General features: G+C 44.8%; 1 protein-coding gene across 6 annotated transcripts in view; it reads left to right on the plus strand.

Moving 5' to 3' along the window:
- Nucleotides 1-2,095: 2,095 nt before the first annotated feature.
- The window catches only part of SSBP2 (single stranded DNA binding protein 2), a 182,700-nt gene continuing 166,140 nt past the window's right edge, over nucleotides 2,096-18,655 (plus strand). For all 6 annotated transcript variants that reach the window (XM_030005594.2, XM_030005598.2, XM_030005595.2 and 3 more), the window contains exon 1: nucleotides 2,096-2,327. In XM_030005594.2, coding sequence (XP_029861454.1) covers nucleotides 2,269-2,327 — 59 coding nt within the window. In that variant the 5' untranslated portion in view covers nucleotides 2,096-2,268. The remainder of the gene's footprint in view (nucleotides 2,328-18,655) is intronic.

The raw sequence follows: 18,655 nt of genomic DNA on the forward strand, positions 1-18,655 counted from the left end.
TTCATTAACGTGCCCTTCTCAGATTCTCTCCCTAGTCTTTCCCCCCTTTTATCACCCAAATTCACCATGCATTGTTCCTGTACTTCTTTCCTTTTTTTGTTCTCACCCACGGTCATTTTCGCCTCCCCATTTCCTCGGAGAGCTTCTCCTACCCTTCCATTCGCTCCTTTCTCGCTCGTTTTCTCCTGCCATTTCCCACTTGCTTTCCTCTGCCAGGATAACCCGCCGTTGCCACCTTGCTCACCGTTCTTCCTCTGGTTTCTCTGGCCTAACTTGGAAGCAAGCAGGAGCCTCGCTCCTGCCACGATGTGGAGGCTGGGGGTGACCGCTGCCAGCGAGCTGCATGGAAAGCCTAATTTCCTTCTTTCGCTAGAACTACTCCAACCACTCTCTCCTGCTGACCTGTTAATACAAAAAATACAGCGGGGCGAAAGCCCAAGACGGACAACCAACTTTGGCACAAAATGGCTTTTGTTGCGGTACGCTTTAAGCTGATGAATTATTGCCGCGAGCTGCAAAAGCTCAGCACATCCCACGCAACCCGTGGCGTGATAGCCAATTGCCCATGTGCAGCTACAAGCACCTCGGACCCTTCAGCCTCTTCCTCTTGTCTCTGTCGCTAATTTGTTCCAGTCGCTCATTAATACGCTCTTAATCCCCCCCCAACAGTTTCACCTCACCGACCGTTCCCTTCGCTCTAGCAGCTCAAAATCCAGAGGATGTTTTTTTTTCCCTGCAGCTCCAACAATGATAAACAGATGCTGGTGGTCTATGCCTGGTACAACTTCCCTCCTCGAATTTTGCGTGGCGCTCGTTGTTCGTGACCTTTGCCTGCCGAGGCAAGGGGGAGATGGGTGTATTGGCAACCCGGCCCGACCAAAAAAAAGCGCTCCGAGGGCTTGACATTAAACACTGAAAGCCCCCTCGGGTTACACACGTGAGGAGGTTTACAAGATTAGACCTAGGTTTGTAAAGATAAGCAGGTATCGACATCCGCGAAATTTCGGGGTTATACTTTAGCAGCAAGGGCAAAAAAAAAAAAAAATCCAGAGAGCGGGGCACTTCAAAAAAAGCAAGTAATAAATGGTCCCAGGGGTTGCTCCCTTCCTCTCATCTCTCTGGAGCACACAATTATTTGCAATGTACCTTTAAAAAAATCAAAGCGTTTCCTTGAATTTTCTTTAGACGATTTTTTTTTTTTTTTTTTTAAAGCTTCTCTAAGACACACTGTTGTGGTTCAGGAAATGTTTCCTCCCGGCCTCCAATCGCTGAAGGCTGCCCTCGGCTCTAGCCCACGAGGCCCGAGCGAGCCCTCGGCCAGCAGGGCCCGGACGTGTCCCTGCCGGGGAGCCCCCTGCCCGCGGGGCTCGCCCTCCCTCCCGTGACAGGGAAGGCAGGCTCCCTCGCCCCGTCCCTGCCCTTCGCGGCCCTGCCGGGAGGGAAGGGCTTGACCTTCGGCGCTGAGGAAATGGGGGCGCCGGGCAGCTCTCCGCGGGAGGTGCCCGACCGGGGGGTGTGGGTGCGGGGGGGTGTCCCCGTGGGGTGCGGGCCAGGCTGCGGGGGGTGAGGGGGGCCGGGGCGGGGAGGAGGGCGCGCACCCTGAGGTGACTTGGGCCGGCAGCGGCTGAGGAGGGGGCTGCGGGAGGGAGGGCGGGCTGCCGCCCCGTCCCCCTGCCCGGGGGTGGTTGTGGTGGTGGTAGTGAGGGGGACGGGGGGACGGGGACTGGCGTCGCCCGCGCACCGGCTGCGCCCCCCGGCCCGCGGGGGACGGTAGTCGGCGGGGCGCTGGGCGGGCGGCCGCGGGCAGCGGGCTGCGGGCGGGGGAGGGAAGGGGCCGGGGAGGGAGGGCGGGGAGGCCGCGGGCTGCTTGGCGGCGCCGGCTGCCGAGCGAGTCCGGTCCGCAGTTTGCCGCTCGCCGCCGCGCTCTCCCTCGCCGGCAAGCGGCGGCGGGCGGGTGGCGGGCGCTCGGAACAGCCGGTTGTTTAAAATCCTTCTAGAACCGTTTCTAATTCCCCCTTGCGCCGGGGAAGGGAGAGCGCGAGCGGGGGGGGGGGGAGGAGGAGCCGAGGGGGCGGGGGGTGGGGGGGGAGGGAGGAGGGAGCAGCCCGTCCGGGTCTCCGCCTGTCGATCACCGGGCGGGGGGGCGTGCCCGGCCGGCCGGCCGGCCAATGGGCTGTGTGTGTGGCGGCGTCTCCATGGTGACGGGGCTGTTCCCGGGGAGGCTGTGATGGGTTGACAGGTGCGTGACAGTCGGAGCTCTCTGCAGGCATGTACGGCAAAGGCAAGAGCAACAGCAGCGTCCCGTCCGACAGCCAGGCCAGGGAGAAGTGAGTACAGCCCGCCGGGCCGCGCCGGCGGACCGCGCCTTACGCGGGCGCCGACCCTGCGCCCAAAGTAACTTTCCTGCCGGCGGTGCGGGGCGGTGCGGTGCGGGGCAGGGGCAGGCGCGGGCGCGGGCGCGGGCGCGGCGGGAGGCCGGCCGGCCGGACGGAGCGAGGGGGCCCGGCGCCGCCCGGGCCGGTGTGAGGGGGGCGGGCGGCCGCGGCCGCGCTGCTCGGGCGGGAGGGGCCGCGGAGGGCGGGGGGCGGGCGGGGGGTGTCCCCTCACGGCGGGACAGCGGCAAAGCCGGGCGAGGGGGCCGCGCGGGCACCCCCGCTCCCTCCCGCGGCCGGTCCTCCGCGGGGCGGGCGGCCGAGCGGCGCCGGGCTCCCCTGTCCCCCCTCCCCGTCGCCGGGGCCCTCGGCGGCGCAAGGTGCCGGGACAACTTGGGTAACAAAGAAGCCCCGGCGCGGGGACGGGGCCGCGGGGGCCGCCTCCCGCCGCTTCCCAACTCGCCGCCTCGCAACTTTTTCCCCGGGACCGCGCAGCCCGGCGGCCCCGGCCCCGCGGCGCATTGTTCTCCGGGGCGCACGGCGCGGGGGGGGAGCGCCGCGCTCCGGCTCCCGCCCCGCCAGACAAAGGTGCTGCCGGCGGGGGCACCCCACACCCCTTTTTTTTTGTTTGGTGGGTTTTTTCTTCTTTTTTTGGGGGTGGTGGGGTGGGGGCGGGTGCCGGTGCGCGGCGGGGCTCCCTCGCCGCCTCCCCCCCACCCCCCCGGCCTGAATCCGGCTGGTGCCGAAACAGCCTGCGAAAACTACTTTTTTTGGGGGTGGGGGGGGGGTGGGGGGTGCGAATAAAATCTCCAGCAGAACGGCGTCAGCGCTCCTGTATTTTTCTTTCTTTCCCCTCCCCGTGTAAACGCACGGCTCCGGGCAGCGCGGAGCGACCGGCGGCGCCCGCGGGAAGCGGCGCGGAGCGGGCCCCCGGCGCAGCTGCCCGGCGGGATGCGGCGGGGCGGCGAGCAGCCCCGCCGGGCCGGGGAGGGCCGGCGAGAGCCGGGGCTGCCTCGGGCTGGCTGCCTCCCTCCCGGCGGCCCTGCGGCGCGGTTAGGGCAGGCGGGAAAGCGTTGGGGAGGAAAACCGAGTTTTTGGAATGGACGGCGTCTCTTCAAGTTGTCTGTCGTGCCAGCTTCGCGGCGTTACCGAGGCCGGTTTGGCACGGGGAGGAGGCGGCGGTGGGGAAGGGGGAGGACGAGCCCCTGCGAGGGGGAGGAGGAAGAGGTGGCTTCGGCCCGGGGAGGGTGGGGGTGAGGCTGGCGAGGGGGTCCGGAGGTGGAGGGACCTCCGGCCGGAGACCGGGTTTGCACCTCTCCGCTGCAAAAATCGCATTGCTCCAGAATCGCATTTAACACCAGGCTCGATACTCCGGGCACGGCTGATGAATTTCCCTTCAGGCAGTTTGTCTTGAACCTTCACCTAAAAAAGTTTTTTGGTGGTGGTGGTTTGGGCTTTGGGATTGGTTTTTTTTTTTTTTTTTTTTTGTCTGGGGTTTTCGTGCTTTTTTTGGGGGAGGGGGGGGCTACAGTATTTTAGAGACTTCCTAATTCCAGAGACTGGCATGCATGCTTCCTGGAATAGCAGCAGGCCAGGCACCTCTGTTGCTACAGGAGAGGGAGATGCTAGGAGAAATTTAAAGTGTTGTTATGTTTGGGAATTTCACGCGTAACTTTGCAATGGAAAGGTAGAGGAAGACAGAGGCAGCGCTGACATGAGATGTTAATTGCCGAGATGGAGTGGGAGACACAACTTGGGCACTAAATTCTAATCAACTAGTGGCACTTCTTGCTCCCAGTGTAGGAATAATTTTAAAAATAATTGCTTAAGTGGCTAGTGGAAGCCTTGTTTATTTGGTATCACAAAATTATGCAATTAAACAATTTTCTTGTGCTACATAGTTGCTGGTGTTTGCCAATACACTTGGTAAGTTCCTGAAGGGCACAATAGGATCGCACTGTGGGAGTAGATAAAACAAATCTATAGGGCTGCTGTTTGTTGGATCAGATGAAGATCATGTTCTTTTAATTCTGCTTTTTGCAAAAACTGCCTAATATAAGCCACACAGACAACTGCTCTGGTCCTAGGGCCGAAACTTTAAACTGTTTTTTTCAGTCTTATTCTTTCATTGTAGCAGATTTTTCTTCTAGATTCTTGCTGCCATGAAGCACATAATATTTCATGCAGTATGAAAATGCTTAATAATTTTCAGGGCAAGCCTGCCAAACTGACCTATTGCCAAGCAGCAGCTGCCCTCCTAAGTAAAGTTATGGGGGGCCTGCTAGATGGTGCTGTTCGATTTAAATACACTTTGTCTTCCACTCATTTTAACTAACAGCTGGAAATGTGGATTCCTCATGTATAGATTATATTATGCACAACACTGAAATGGATTGTTCTTAAATCATGGACCTGACAGATCAGTAACTTCTCGGTAGCATCTAGTTACAGACAAACACAACTAGGAATTTAGAAACACCCGTTTCCTCTCTCATCACTCCCCACCCCACCCCAACCGTCCTTTCCTTTAATGAAAAAAAAAAAGAAAAAGCCTAAAGACTTCGTTTATGATGTGGAATACCATTATATAGTCTACATTCCAGATTTTTTTGTATCACATCTTTTCAAGTTTCTTCTTAGCGGATCAGACCCCATCATTGCCATTTTCATACGCTTTCTTTCTGACATTTTTTTTCTTTCTTATGACATTGTTTTACAGCCATGCAATGCTTCTCCCAAGTGATGCGTGATTTCTTGTTCTACTCAAAAAAGTTGTCATCGAACTAAACATCTCTACAAAAATGCAGCTCTGACTTCTGCATGAGATTGTGTTAATTTGAAAACCACAGACAAAATATGTTTGATATATTAAGTATGTATTTAGTCAAGAAGAGCGGGATTATAATTATGTTTAATTTGAAAATTTTTAGAACAGAACACATAACTTAACTCTGTTGTGTCTCCTCAAGGTTTTAAGTATCTAGAATTTGTAGCCAGTAACTGATCTCTGAAATACACTTGTAATAATTAAGGGAATAAATTTGTTTTAAAAAACACACTACCTCAGGTTTGGATGGCATAATTATATGGAACATGTTTCTTCCCCACGAGGATGTGTGCCAGTGACAGGACTAGGGTGTGAAAAGAATATTTATCAAGTGTGGAAAAGATGTGTGTTGTTCAGATGTTGTTTGTAATCAAGGAGGTGATATATTTTACAGACTGATCCCGTGCCAAATATGTTTGTAGCATGATATCTCACTATATGCTGCTTTTAACATTTATGTCCTCTGAGGTTACGTGATTTCTATTAAAATGAACAAGTTTTGCAAGTCATTTATAGTAGCCTTTGGCAAATTTTCAGTTCCAAAGATGGCGTTCATTTTATGGTCTTTCTCTTTGTCCCTTCTGTCTGACCTTTGGGGTAAATTGTCTGTATTATGTAGCTTAACACCACACGTGAAGTGTGGATAGATGAATTCAGGAAGAATAATACTAATTTTATACCAGACAGATACAGAACAGCACAGCTAGGTAAAACACTAAAAATGAAGGCACATGATACCTGTGAGGCGCAAAAGAAGATGAAGAGAGAAAAATCACAAGTGGCGTTGTGCCCCTTCCTCGCGTTGTGGAACAGCTGTGACTTAATTTTGGGTTCAGGCCATCCCTATCGCATAAAGGATTGGAAAGTTGTATTAAACAGTAGCTCTTCCACCACTTGTGCTGCGCTGGGGCCAAATAAGGCTCATTCCTTACATTGCGAAAGGAAAAAGACTAAAATTTTTCTAAATACCACTTTTGTTATCTCTTCACAGCAAATGTATCTTTTTAGATTTTTTTTTTTTCCTTATTCCTTAAAATTGGATTAATTCAGATTAGGAGCTTGGACATGCTGGCATTTCATTGAATGGTGAAACTTTGTAAACTGTTAATCTTGGAGAAAGAAGGACCAGACTAGAAAAATTTTATGTAGCTTCTACAACAGGACTTTTATAGGCATTTGCAAATGGAACTCTACCTATATATAAATAATGTTTTAAGTTAGAAAATATATACAGAAAAATAGTTTTAAAGAACATATATCATAAGGAAAAGTAATTCTGAAGCGATTATGTGTTTTGTGTTCAGTTGTCTTGAACTTTCAGTGGTCTTCTAAAGCAGTCTTTTTCCCAAGATGCCCTTATGTTGCTGGGGCTCAGAAGACATGCCGACTTTGTTTAAAAACTAACCGGCTGACTAGAGACTGCAATTTACTTTGATATAAAAGGATGCATGATCAAAATAACAACATAGAAGCAAGCATTAGAGTTGCGTCATGGATTGATTTTCAGTTTGGTGTGGGAGAGGATGTAGAGAAAGCGGCAATACTTGATTGCTGCTATCATGGTGGTATTGCTCCATTTTTTTGCGTGACCCTAATTTAAATGTCTCCTAAGTTTGATCTTGGCCAGTTGGTCACATGGAGGAAGATGGGCATTCTTCTTTTCCACTTTGCTGCTGCTTGGGAGAAGAAAGAAGATGTCTCCTTTGTTGTTTCTCCTCAAGTCTGTTTTGGGTGGTTGGCTGTTTGAATGTATGGCTCCTTTATATGAATGGTGTGGGTGCCTGCCTTGCTAGATCTCTCTTCCCAAGCTGGAAAGCAGAGTGAAATTTACACAATTTCTGTCATTTTCTTGTTGATGCTGGTAGGGTTTTCTGTAAACAGAGAAAAACTCACCAATGCTTTCCTCATTTGATTCTGTTGCTGTTTAGGAAAACTGAGATTTCCGAGGGCTTTTGAGAATTTGTGGATGTCTAGAGATAGGGTTTTTGGTTATGTTTTGGTTTGTTTTTTTCAAATTTGTAAAGACAACATTGTGTGAATTTACATAGTTAGGTTACCTTTTTCCACTGTAATGTTTGTAAGCTACGTAACAATAAGATACGGATTAAACTTAATTGGCTTCAATGATAAATTTGCTGCTCATCCCTGGGAAATGCTGAGCTAGTTTTTCAAGTTCCAGGTGGTGAAAGATATATTGATCTCTCTCTTTTTTTTTTTCCCCCTTTGAAAACCAAATTGGTAGTTTAATCCAGCTTCTTTTACAAAATTTAGGTTTGACGTTTGTACACTGATTTTGTCTATCAGGTCTAACTTGTAAAAGTTGCAGGTGTACTGCTCTGGGAGTCCATGAATATAACACTTTTTGCCATTTTAGAAGAATATAGTTTTTAATAAAGAAGAACAGAGAAGGCAAGGTTCTGGAAATAGTAAGTATCAGTATTTATTGTTGATCACAGTGCTTCAGGTACCCTCTTATACTGCACAGGTATCTTGGACAGCATGGGAAGGCGTTTCGGATAATGTATATGCTGCAATTCAGACCACTAAGAATAGCTGCTTTGGTGGTGGAGCGTTAACAGGTGCTGATAGTTGGAACGACAGGTGTGGTGGACCACAGAAACATAACTTCAGTATAGCAGCGCCCTGAAATATATACCCAACTTTTTAAGTGTCCTGCTTATGGCAGGGATATTTCTTTCCATACAGTTAAGCACATAGAAGTACTTTATCGGACTGGCAAGAACCAGGGAAAAAAAGATGCTTCAGTTTATGCATTACTTCCTCTACGCAACTGGTCTGCTCAGAGGTTTGAGGTTTTTTTCCTGCGCTTTCTCCTCATGATGAACATTATGAGGAATCTGATTCCCGCTTTTATGGGGTCTGTAGTGCCGAGCAAACTTTTGCTACTGAAGAGCGAGCACTTTTGGAGCATTCTCAGACCTACGGGGTACAGCAGATGCACTCTTGACTACAGTGAGCAGGATTCGGGCTTGGCTGAGAGGTAATTAAATCTTGCTGGAGGAGACAGTAGTTAACAGAAACTGGTATATATTAATAATTCATTTTGCTTAAATTATAGGCATATGATAATGTCACAAGTATTAAAGTAGCTGTTGTGGTTTAAGCCCAGCCAGTAACTAGGCACCACGCAGCTGCTCACTCACCCCCCAGCTCCCAGTGGGATGGGGAGGAGAATTGGAAAAAAAATAAAACTTGTGGGTTGAGATAAGAATGATTTAATAACTAAAGTAAAATAAAATGTGATACTAACACTAACAATAAAATAATAATAATAATTGTAATGAAAAGGAATATAATAAAAACAAAACAACCAACCAGCCAAAAAAACACCAAGAAAAAGACAAATGAAGCACAATGCAATTGCTCACCACCTGCTGACCGATGTCCGAGCAGCGATCCGCCCCTCCCAGCCAACTCCCCCCAGTTTACGTACTGAGGATGACGTTCTGTGGTATGGAATATCCCTTTGGCTAGTTCGGGTCAGCCGTCCTGGCTGTGTTCCCTCCCAGCTCCTTGTGCACCTGCGTGCTGGCAGAGCACGGGAAACTGAAAAATCCTTAACTCAGGGTAAGTGCTTCTTAGCAACAACTAAAACATCAGTGGTTTATCAACATTATTCTTACACTAAATCCAAAACACACTGTACCAGCTACTAAGAAGAAAATTAACTCTATCCCAGCTGAAACCAGGGCAGTAGCCAAACAAGATTTTCATAACTTTGCCAAACTTTCACTGTTTGGGTGGAAAATTTATAATGGCATATGTAAGCCTTGTGCTGATTTATTTAATTTATTTGGCTCATTTAGAAAATCAGGCATAGAAAAAATGTGTTTTCCAATGTTTTAAAAGTTCTCTCAACTTTTACGGTGGAATACCAATAGTACCCCTCTCCTTCAAAACACTTGAAATCTAGCTGAAAAAGGGTGAGGGATTTTATTCCAGGGATGTGTCTTTTTCCATTTGCATGACAAAGCATCTGAATTTAACCAGTATACAAGCCTTTTCAAAAAGATCAATTTGCATATGCTTAGGGCTTACTAACTGTAATTGCTGAATATTTCATCTTTGCTGGGAGCACAGCGGACACAGGGATCAGAGGAGCGGCTTGGGGAGAAAAAAAGGGACTGGGCACTGGTAGGAAGGCGAGTGTAAATGTGAACAGTTGGAGCCTGCAGCTGTGAGATGCCAGGACGTAGAGATAACGGGCGGTTGGCTCTTGAAGGAGGATGGAGGAAGCAGGGTGGAAGTGGCCAGTCTGGAGAGAGGAGACAAAGAATTGCTTCCTAAGGGGACTGGCATTGGGATCAGAGATCTGGGTGGGAGCTGGTGCATCTACACAAGGAGAAGAGACCTGGTGCAAAGCAGGGCGCAGAGCCGGGACAGTGACACCTTCAAGGAGACAGGTCGGGAAGGGGAAGGTTCTGTTCCTGGGCATGATGTCCCTCCAGGTACTAGAAAATGAGTGTTCCTTTGCTGCCAGCAAGTACCTGTGAGATGGAGGGGTAAAATTCCTTATCTTCAAGATAAAACCTGTAAACACCTATGAAATATTGACTTGACTGAAGTGACAGAGAGGTTTGTGGTAGTCCTAAAACCTGTAGTTCAGATGAGATGTCAGAGCCTTGGGAGGGAAGGATAGGATTTGCCATTGAAAAGCAGCTGGAATAGTGTGTCTGTATGTGTCGGAGTGCAATGTCTGGGTGTTGTACTTGCATTCTCAATAAAGTTCTCTTAACTTGGAAAGTACAGATGTATACTAAGTGTTGTTCTTACTTTGTCCTTATTTGCACATTCACTGATTCCCCCCCCCCTCTGGAAGAGCTCTGGGTTTTTTATTGTGCAGAATAGAACATTGTTTTCATAACGAGTAGCTATTTGATAATTTGCTATTTTGCTGTCATGGGGTACGTGCCTTATGGCTGACTTGATGTTTCATAATACAGCTGTTCCTAGAGGAAGAATATGTTGTTTCTTTGGTGCCTAGCACGACAGTGTCTGAGTTTCACCAACCTTTACAAATATGCATCAAGCCACTCCTGCCTGCCTGCTAGTTTTAGAAATGGCAGTAAGGTGCAAAAAGGTGAAAGGCAAAATATTTGCTGATTATTGGGTGCCCAGTTTGAGTGGTGTGGCCGTGAATTTTTTTTGGAGCATCGCATAAACCACTGGTGTGTACGTTCAACTTCCTCTGTCTCTTTTGTCACTGATTCTAAGGTTGAGGTGCCATTTTATCACATTGGGCATCTGGAGGATGAGGAGTAGAAAATGATTCATCCTCTGTGCAAAGTTTGTTACAGCTGAGTGGCTTACGGCACAGCCATCCTGTGGCACGCTCAGAGATGGAGGACCATTTCAGGTGGTCTCAGAAGGACCCATCTGCAGCATGGTCCTCTCCGCCCCAGAGTCTGCCATGTCTCCTGGTACAGCATGCCACTTCTGTCTTGGATGGACTGTGATTCAGTCGGGGCAGGATGGAAACAAGCAGTCCCATGAGCTACAGAACTGGTGAAGCCTAATTTCCTGGACATCTGTCTTCTTGAGGTCATTCTGCGGTGTTTCCATGAAAGCGAACAGCTGAAGCAACTTGTAGAAATGTGGTATTTTTTTGAGACTGCTGTCTCTTTTTTGAATATACTTGAAATTGGAAAGTGAACTCCGAAGTTATCCAGGGTGGACAGTTGCATACTTACACGCACCATGGCCTCGCAAGCATGCTTTCCTTAGGGAGGGAGACTGCAAATACATGATTGTATGATTCGGGGTGGCATTGTAATTGGGTAGAACCACTTCATGATGACCGCTCCATGAACCCTTAGGGTGCAGGAAAGGGCACGATCCTGCATAGCCTAGTGTGGTACTCTGCGAGTGCAGGTTAATTAACAACTGCTCAAAACCATTGCTTTTAAGAGTTTTTTGCAAAAGCTTCTTTGGGCACCAGCAAGAACACAGCTAGGTGATTGTTTTTCTCCATGAATATTCAGTAGCTAGAACTTCAAGCCTTCCCAGCTGTGTTGCTTGGGGTTAGGGCCGCTTGGTTCCTGCTTTGTTGCTGTACAAACAGGCCAGAAAGGGGTGCTGGTCCAGGTTGAGTCAAAGCTGAAGTTTCTTTTTCTTGTGTCTACTCAGTCAAACCACAGATCCCTAAGTCCATATTGTTTAGGTAGTGGTCAGGTCATACATAGCTGTTGTTTCAACCACTAAGAGATCTTCCTTAGATAGCAACAAACGTGTTAATTCAGAAATCTTGATGACTCCGTATATGCTTCTCTAGGCTTTAGGGTATTTCTGTCTTCCAGTCCCAGGAAGGTGACAGGTGAGAACATAAAATGTTCTTTTGTAAGAAACTGAAAGGTGGCAGTAGTCAAGGCCATAGTGTCCTAGCTTTTCTCTTTTCTGCTTCATTAAATATAAAAACAAAAAATACAAAAATAAACTGAAAATTGATGGGTCATTTTTTCCCCTTCAAACCTTCTGTGGTTCTCACCTCTGGCCTTTTTTTTGTTTTTCTCCACATTATTAGTAGCGTGTCCAGATCAGAGCATAGAACTGAGCAGAATGAAATAGTTACCTCTCTTTTGAGATAATATATACTACATGCGTTTTATATATAAAACATTGCTGCTAATACTCCCTAGGACGCTTGCCTGTTTTTTGTTGTTGTTGTGTTTTGTTGTTTGTTTGTTTGTTTGTTTTTAAATAATCCATTTTGCAGTCCACATGCCCTCCAGGTTCTTTTTACAATTCGGCTGCCTAGCCAATTATTTCCCATTTCATATCTGTGTATTTGTTTTCTTATTCCTGAGCATAGTACTCTACATTTGTCTGTATTGAAATTTCTCTTTTTAACTTTCCTTATTTTGTTCATGTCTTCAAAAGGGCTTATAATTTTTCCCAACTTACCATGCACACTTTTGTTTTCTACATACAACTTATTAATCAAAGTCTTCTAATTGGATTGGCTTAGGATAGCAAGAGCTTTCTTGAAATGTTCTCTCATTTGTAGAAACATACTGGTAATGACACTTCTGTTGTTTTTTTCATGTGACTGTACACCATTTTTTCATTTCATGAAGACTGTTTGCTTACATAGATGTCATGTGATAGGCTAAGAATCAAAACTCTTATATCTCAACTTTTAGTAAGCCATCCACATGTTCCTCCTTACCCACTGCGAAGTCTACCTTGCAAGTAAACCAAACTGACCTAACGGGTTCTTTTTCTTGACAGATAATGTTGACTCTTTCTTCTCTTTATATTCTGAAGGTGTTTATAATTTGTTTCCAGAATTGTTTTCTGTATATTTTTTGATAGTCAAGCTGATGTCTGCATGAAATTTCCTTTATTTTTTAAAAATATTTTATACATGCTATGGCATGCTAAGATTTTTCTGTTTCTTGTGGTTTTTAGGTTTTTTTTTCCTCCAATAGGAGACTAATGTAATATGTGTAAACAGGCCAAAATGTTGACCCTTGCTCATCATGCGAGTGCTTGGACAGTTGGGACAGAGAAGTTGGACAGCTCATTTCTGCTCGCCTGTATCCTGCTTGCTTTTCTGTGCAGTGGCAGATCTTTGCCTTATACTGTGGTGTGAGTTTGAGTTTAACCTGAAGAGCTAAGTGAGTTCAGACCCTCTTTTTTTGGTTTTGTTTTCCCAGAAAGTGGCCTAACATCTAGGCTATTGTATACCAACTTGAAAAACATCTCGCTGTCATACTCTCCTAAGTGCCGCCTTAGGCACTGGACTTCTTCATGACTGGCCCCGTTAAGCCTTTCCTCTTCCACTTGCCTTTGCACCTCCATCCCCTGTGCTGAGAGCAACCTGAGCCTCTTGTGTACGAGCCTTTGGCTCCTCCAAACACCAGCTTGCACGCAGCTTTGACATCCACATCTTGTTTTTAGGAAAACAGGCTTCATTTGTGATAAAAGAGCCAAAATGTAAAACAATAACATTTATGGTGCCCATTTATTTTCTGTAGGCTTTTCAAAATGCTTGCAGTCTTTCTTTGGGTAAGTGTATTGCAGTTTTTGGGTTTTAGTTTTAAGCTGGACCCACCCGTGAAAGAACAGTGACCGGTGTGATTTCCTTCTTCTAAGTGTATTGAGAGCGTGCTTTTTTCCCCACCTTGTTTCCTGTGCAAGTGTCAATTAGGAAATAACCAACTTGTAAAAACCTAGATGTCAGAAATAACACTTCTGGTGGCAGGTATGGTTTGTCAGCTGTGGTTGTGGATCATGAGGGTTATCTAGCACCTTAGTGCCTCCTAGCATTGAATTCATAGGCTGCTTGATCCTGTCCTTGTTAGGCTTTACAGTCTGGTTTTGGGCTTGTGTTTCGGTGTGAAGTTCAGTTGTTCAGGTAGAAGCATTTAACTGGGAGCTGACCATGATGTAACCAATACTTTTTCCTAGGTTTGTATGGGTCTAGTTGAAGTACAAACCCTTGATGTTAACCCCAAACTCTTGATGTGTATGATCAAGCCTAAATTGCCAACAAAAGTGCTGGTTTGCTACTTAGGCTTGGCTATTTTGTCTCTTTCCTATCTCCCATTCTTAAATGCAAGACTGTCTTTGAAAGAGGGAATTTCAGTCATGAAGAAGTTAATGTAAGAAGGTACTGATTACACAGTGTCCCGTGTTTTATATTAACTTTCATTTTATTTGCAATGCCTCTGACTGTTGGGAGAGATTTCACCTTAAAACAAAACCAAACCCCTACAACTTTTCTAAAAAGAAGCCAGTGTTTTGAAAATACAGAAGCAATAAATTATCAGTAGTAATAAGTTATTGTTGTATGTAAATTCCAGTGCATGCAATATTTTTTTTCAAATTGATATTGAAAATGTCTTGTTACTAGCAGATGCATTTTTAAATTCATCTAATGAGTTTGGAAATTTAATAAGAATGTTCCACTGTTGGGAATAAGTATTTCCGCAGGTAGTTAGAGGAAGGTAAAATACTATGTTATGTTTTCTGTGGTAGTCAACTTAATGCTTATAAAAAAGTGACAGCATTAGTCTTGGAAAAGGTTTTTATAGGTTAAAAAAAATGACAGCAAAATCAGTGGCAACCTGAGGTAGCCTGTGTTGTCATGTTGGCCTCACCCAGGGAAGGGCTGTGCTTTCTGAAGAAAATACTTGAGTGCAGAAATGGAACTATAATTCCTTAATAAATATGTTGTTCTTGACAGTCTCAGGACAAAATGGATCATGTGGCTGACAGGCTGTATGATTGTGTTGTAAATATTCCGTGATTTGTGAGGCTGGAAGTAGGGATGCCACCTGATGCTCCTACTATGGAAGTTGTGGTGCTTTATCAGATCCTTGTAATTGCAACAGCAAGATTGGATAAACCAAAGCCCCTTTGCTTTCTCCATGCTAAAAGTTTTATTTACTCTCCCAGCTAACCCTCAAAGAATGGGGGCTAGTCTTGGATGGCTCCGATTACTCCTGTTTAGGTCAGCCTTTGAATTGAGGTGGTGGTGGGGAGTTGATAGACGCTATTTATGTGGTTGGGAGTGTGGATAAGTTAATGAAATTTCATCAGGTGTATCGGGCATAATGAAACTCCCCAGCTGAATCTGAAACTGCCCTAGAAGTGAAGGTTATGACTCCCATTGACAGTCTCTTGAACTGTTCGACTCCTTTAATTGTTTATTACTAAACCCATCCTAAATGGGTGTATATTGTTTAATCTGCCTTGAAATGTGAATTGCAAGTCAAGGCCTTTGAGTAATATAGTGAGAAGTTATGTGAATTTATTGCATCTTCCGTAAGTGCTTCCTAAACTTTGGTAAACTGCTAATCGGTAGCTTCTTCCAGCAGTCAGTTGTCTTTGGTGATGGGCAGCAGAACTGCTGGTGCCTCCTGCCACTGCGCAGGTAGGGGATGTGCTCCTTTCTGCAAGTCAGAAAGACTTCTGTGACAATGCTAGTGTTAGTAAAATATTTATAGAGTATTACACATGGAGAAACTTAAAGGCATATATCCTGGCCTGAGGAATTAAGTTTGTTTTTCCTGTGTGTTTATATATGCATGTTGTAAAATTATATAAATAAAAGTTGATTTTTCTAAGTTTGAGTAGGAAAAGTACGTGATCAACAAATAAACACCTGGAGCTTGCACACAGGACAGTACATAAAAAAATACAAAGCTAGAAAAGACAAAGGAGAGCTTCTGATCAGAAGATGAAGAGCAGTGTGAGAAATATGGAAATACACCTCTAGTAATGGTAATATGCTTGACAAGCAGATCTGAAAGGTAGAACACATTGGTGTTTCTGACTTCTGCTGCAGCTCCTCAAATTCAGTGTTGCTTTTAATTTTACTATCTGTACAGCTAATTCTTTATAAAAAAAAAGATGTTTACTCTTACGAGACCAATACCTGTAGACATGTAACTGCAAACCTAGTTACACATATTTTAAAATTCTTCTAGAAATAAAATGAGAGACTATAATGCAGCAAAACACAAAGAAAGCTGTATCTTATGCTTTGAAGATGCAAGACAAATAATTTGTCCAGCTGTAGTTGGGCTGGACACACTATAAAGAGTGAATGAAAGAATTGTTTTGAATGATTTTGCAGAACATCTTAAATAGATGATTAAAAACAAAATCATACTGGAATACTGGATGCAGGTACATCCGTATTAATTCTAGTAACTGAGAAAGTTACTTATAAATCTTTCCCAATATTCCCCAAACAGTCCTGTAAGTCTGTAGTTAATTATTTAGAATTAGAGGAAAAAGTTTGGAGTTGCCTAGTGTGAGTCTCCAATTCTGTGTGGGATTACTCATTTGAAAAAAAAAAGGCATAATAGACAGGAGAAGGTTTTCTTGTCATAGAACTGTAACTATTTTTCCTGTAAAACAATACAACTGAATTGAGCAGTGTTTCACTCATATGCCTATCTAGTAAAGCTCTTATAAAATACTTAGAAAGTTGAAAAAGGACTCTGTAGTTTTAATATTTAGACTGCGAGCCAAACAAATGCATTTGAAAATGTACAGTCATGCCTGCAGCAGATTGTGGGTCTACCTGTTCCATTTGCCAGGCTCTCACGCGAACACTTTTGATGAGGAGCATCGGCCAAAAACTGCAGGCTGTATCGGGGACTATAGGAGGGTTCACAGTGACACAACAGTTAGTCTTGTTTCTCCCTCTTTAATACCATCTTGATCGTTAGTAGGCTGAACTGGTAAAACACTCAAGATACGACCCAAAGCTAAAAATCTTTGTTTCCTACTGTGTTGGAGCAGCCAGCTTTGCACACATAGTGTCGGTTTACAGTTACCCACATTACAGCGGTTTTAACACTTGTACCAATCCTCATGTTCATGACTAAAGGGCTTGAATTGCACAAGTCCTGTAGCTGGATGTCCTCTGGCATGGTCACAGGCTTTGAAACAAATCAGAAGTGTTTGTTAAAACATAGTGTGGGCAAAGCAAAAGAGGAGGTAGAGCAAAAGGGACTTCCTGCTAATGCAAGACTAGGGATGGTAAAGTGCAACCAAGAGGAATCACATAAAACTTAGGAAAGTGTCTTGGTATTAGTTTCTGTTTTAATTTCTCTTTGCACAGTGTATCCATTCAACAGACAAAATGTAATTAGAGGGGCTCTCTGATCTAGTACATTGTTACAGAGAAGAGCTTTGCTTCTACAAAGGGTTGTGTACTTAAGTGAGCACGCTCTTCTGTTCGCTCTTCTGTTCAGCGCAAACATTGGAAATTCTCACTAATTCGGGATACAAATAGAAAACTAATTGAGGAAAATGAAGGGACACCTAACCTATGACAGTGTCATACATGCCTCAGGCTTTCTAACACCTTCTTTTGAAGCATTCCAATGGGGCTGTAAAGGGAAACAAGAAACTTGATTAAAGAGACCAATGGTGTGATTTGGCAAAGTGGTTGCTGTGTATTCTGCAGCATCAAAATGGAAATGTTTTCATATTCTTTTCACCTTTGTGATTCAGTTATGGATTTCAGCAAAACTTAAAGCCAGTTCTGTGACAGTTACCTTTTAGCATGCCTGCAACTTTCTTGGAATTTCTGGTTTTCCAGTCCAATAGCATATTTAAAGAATTAACATAACGGAAGAAAGATGACCATTGCACTCTCCCAGTCTGAAACTGAATGTACTAATTTTCCTTATTGTATAGTGTGTGTTTGTGTGTGTATGTATGCATAGGTCTATGTCTGTATTCAAGCTTGGAAGGCAGGGTTAATATCTTTGTCCTTAGAACAGGCAACTGGACATCACCTACATGTATTGAATCACAGAATCATGTTGATTAAAAAACCCAACGAAACAAACAGCCATTTTGATTCAAATATGGAATAAAATTAGAAGAGTCATTTTCAGAGTTATTAGACTAACTGCACTCTTGATCCACTTCCGAGCTTATTCAGTGTTGCTCTTGTACTCTTGTCATATCTCTTGGTATAGAATCATGAAATTTACTGTCCTACGTATGGCCTGCATATGGTCCGTTGTGTAATAACTGCAATTACCTCACCAAGGCTGACCTTATATTCAACATCTGTGATTTACTTGTCTTTGGGAGCAATGACAGGTGTACTTAACAACCAAACTTCTTAAAGTAAGGTATTTGTTTAGAGCAATCTGAACAAAAGCATCTGAAAACAGCAAAAGCTGTTTGTATATGTAATATTTTTTCTGCCTAGGAATGTACAACTCCCCTAATGCTTATCTGGTAAAACAAGCTCCCGATTCCTCCAAAATCTTTCATCACTGTGTCTCCCTGGATAGCCCCCTGGCAATTGACACAAGCGTATCCAAAAAAGATAGTTTTTTCTTGCCTTTTGGCAGCCCAAGTGAACTGAAGATGCTTTCATGCCCCAAAGGTTTATCCTTTTTTGTTTGCCTTTTGTTTGTTTGTTTGTTTGTTTGTTTTTCTCCAGGTCTATTGATTTGGTGAGTGATAGTACAGAGCAGCACCTTCTGTTGGTGAGAGAACCTCATAGTCTGATTCCCTGGTTTTGGGAAATTCTGAAAGCAGCATGAAAAACAGAATGAAGTACATGGTGCTGTTCTGTTTTCTCACCTGATGGTCCTCTCCTAGCTGATTCCTTGGCATGTGTATTGCCAAAATGATGTGTTTGCATGTTGACAATTAACTTTACTACAGTCCTTTCTGAAAGGCGTGTTATATGATGTAGTGTACTGAGCGCGGTAGAAGTACATCAAATGGGTAGAGAACTTTTGCTTTGGGAAAGATGAGGTTAATGTACTGGATGCAGGGCACTGGGTAATGTGAAGGAGTGAGACCTGTGCACTTAAGCTAGCAGCAGATACTTTAGCTAAACATAAACATTAGAAGAGGACAGGCCAGATGTTCCACTTTTTGAAACAATATATAAACCGTCTTAAGTATCGAGGTTTTGTTTGAACCTTATGGCTGTAAGGATAATAAG

The sequence above is a fragment of the Aquila chrysaetos genome, chromosome Z (genome assembly GCF_900496995.4).
Source record: "Aquila chrysaetos chrysaetos chromosome Z, bAquChr1.4, whole genome shotgun sequence".
Classification (NCBI taxonomy): Eukaryota; Metazoa; Chordata; class Aves; order Accipitriformes; family Accipitridae; genus Aquila; species Aquila chrysaetos.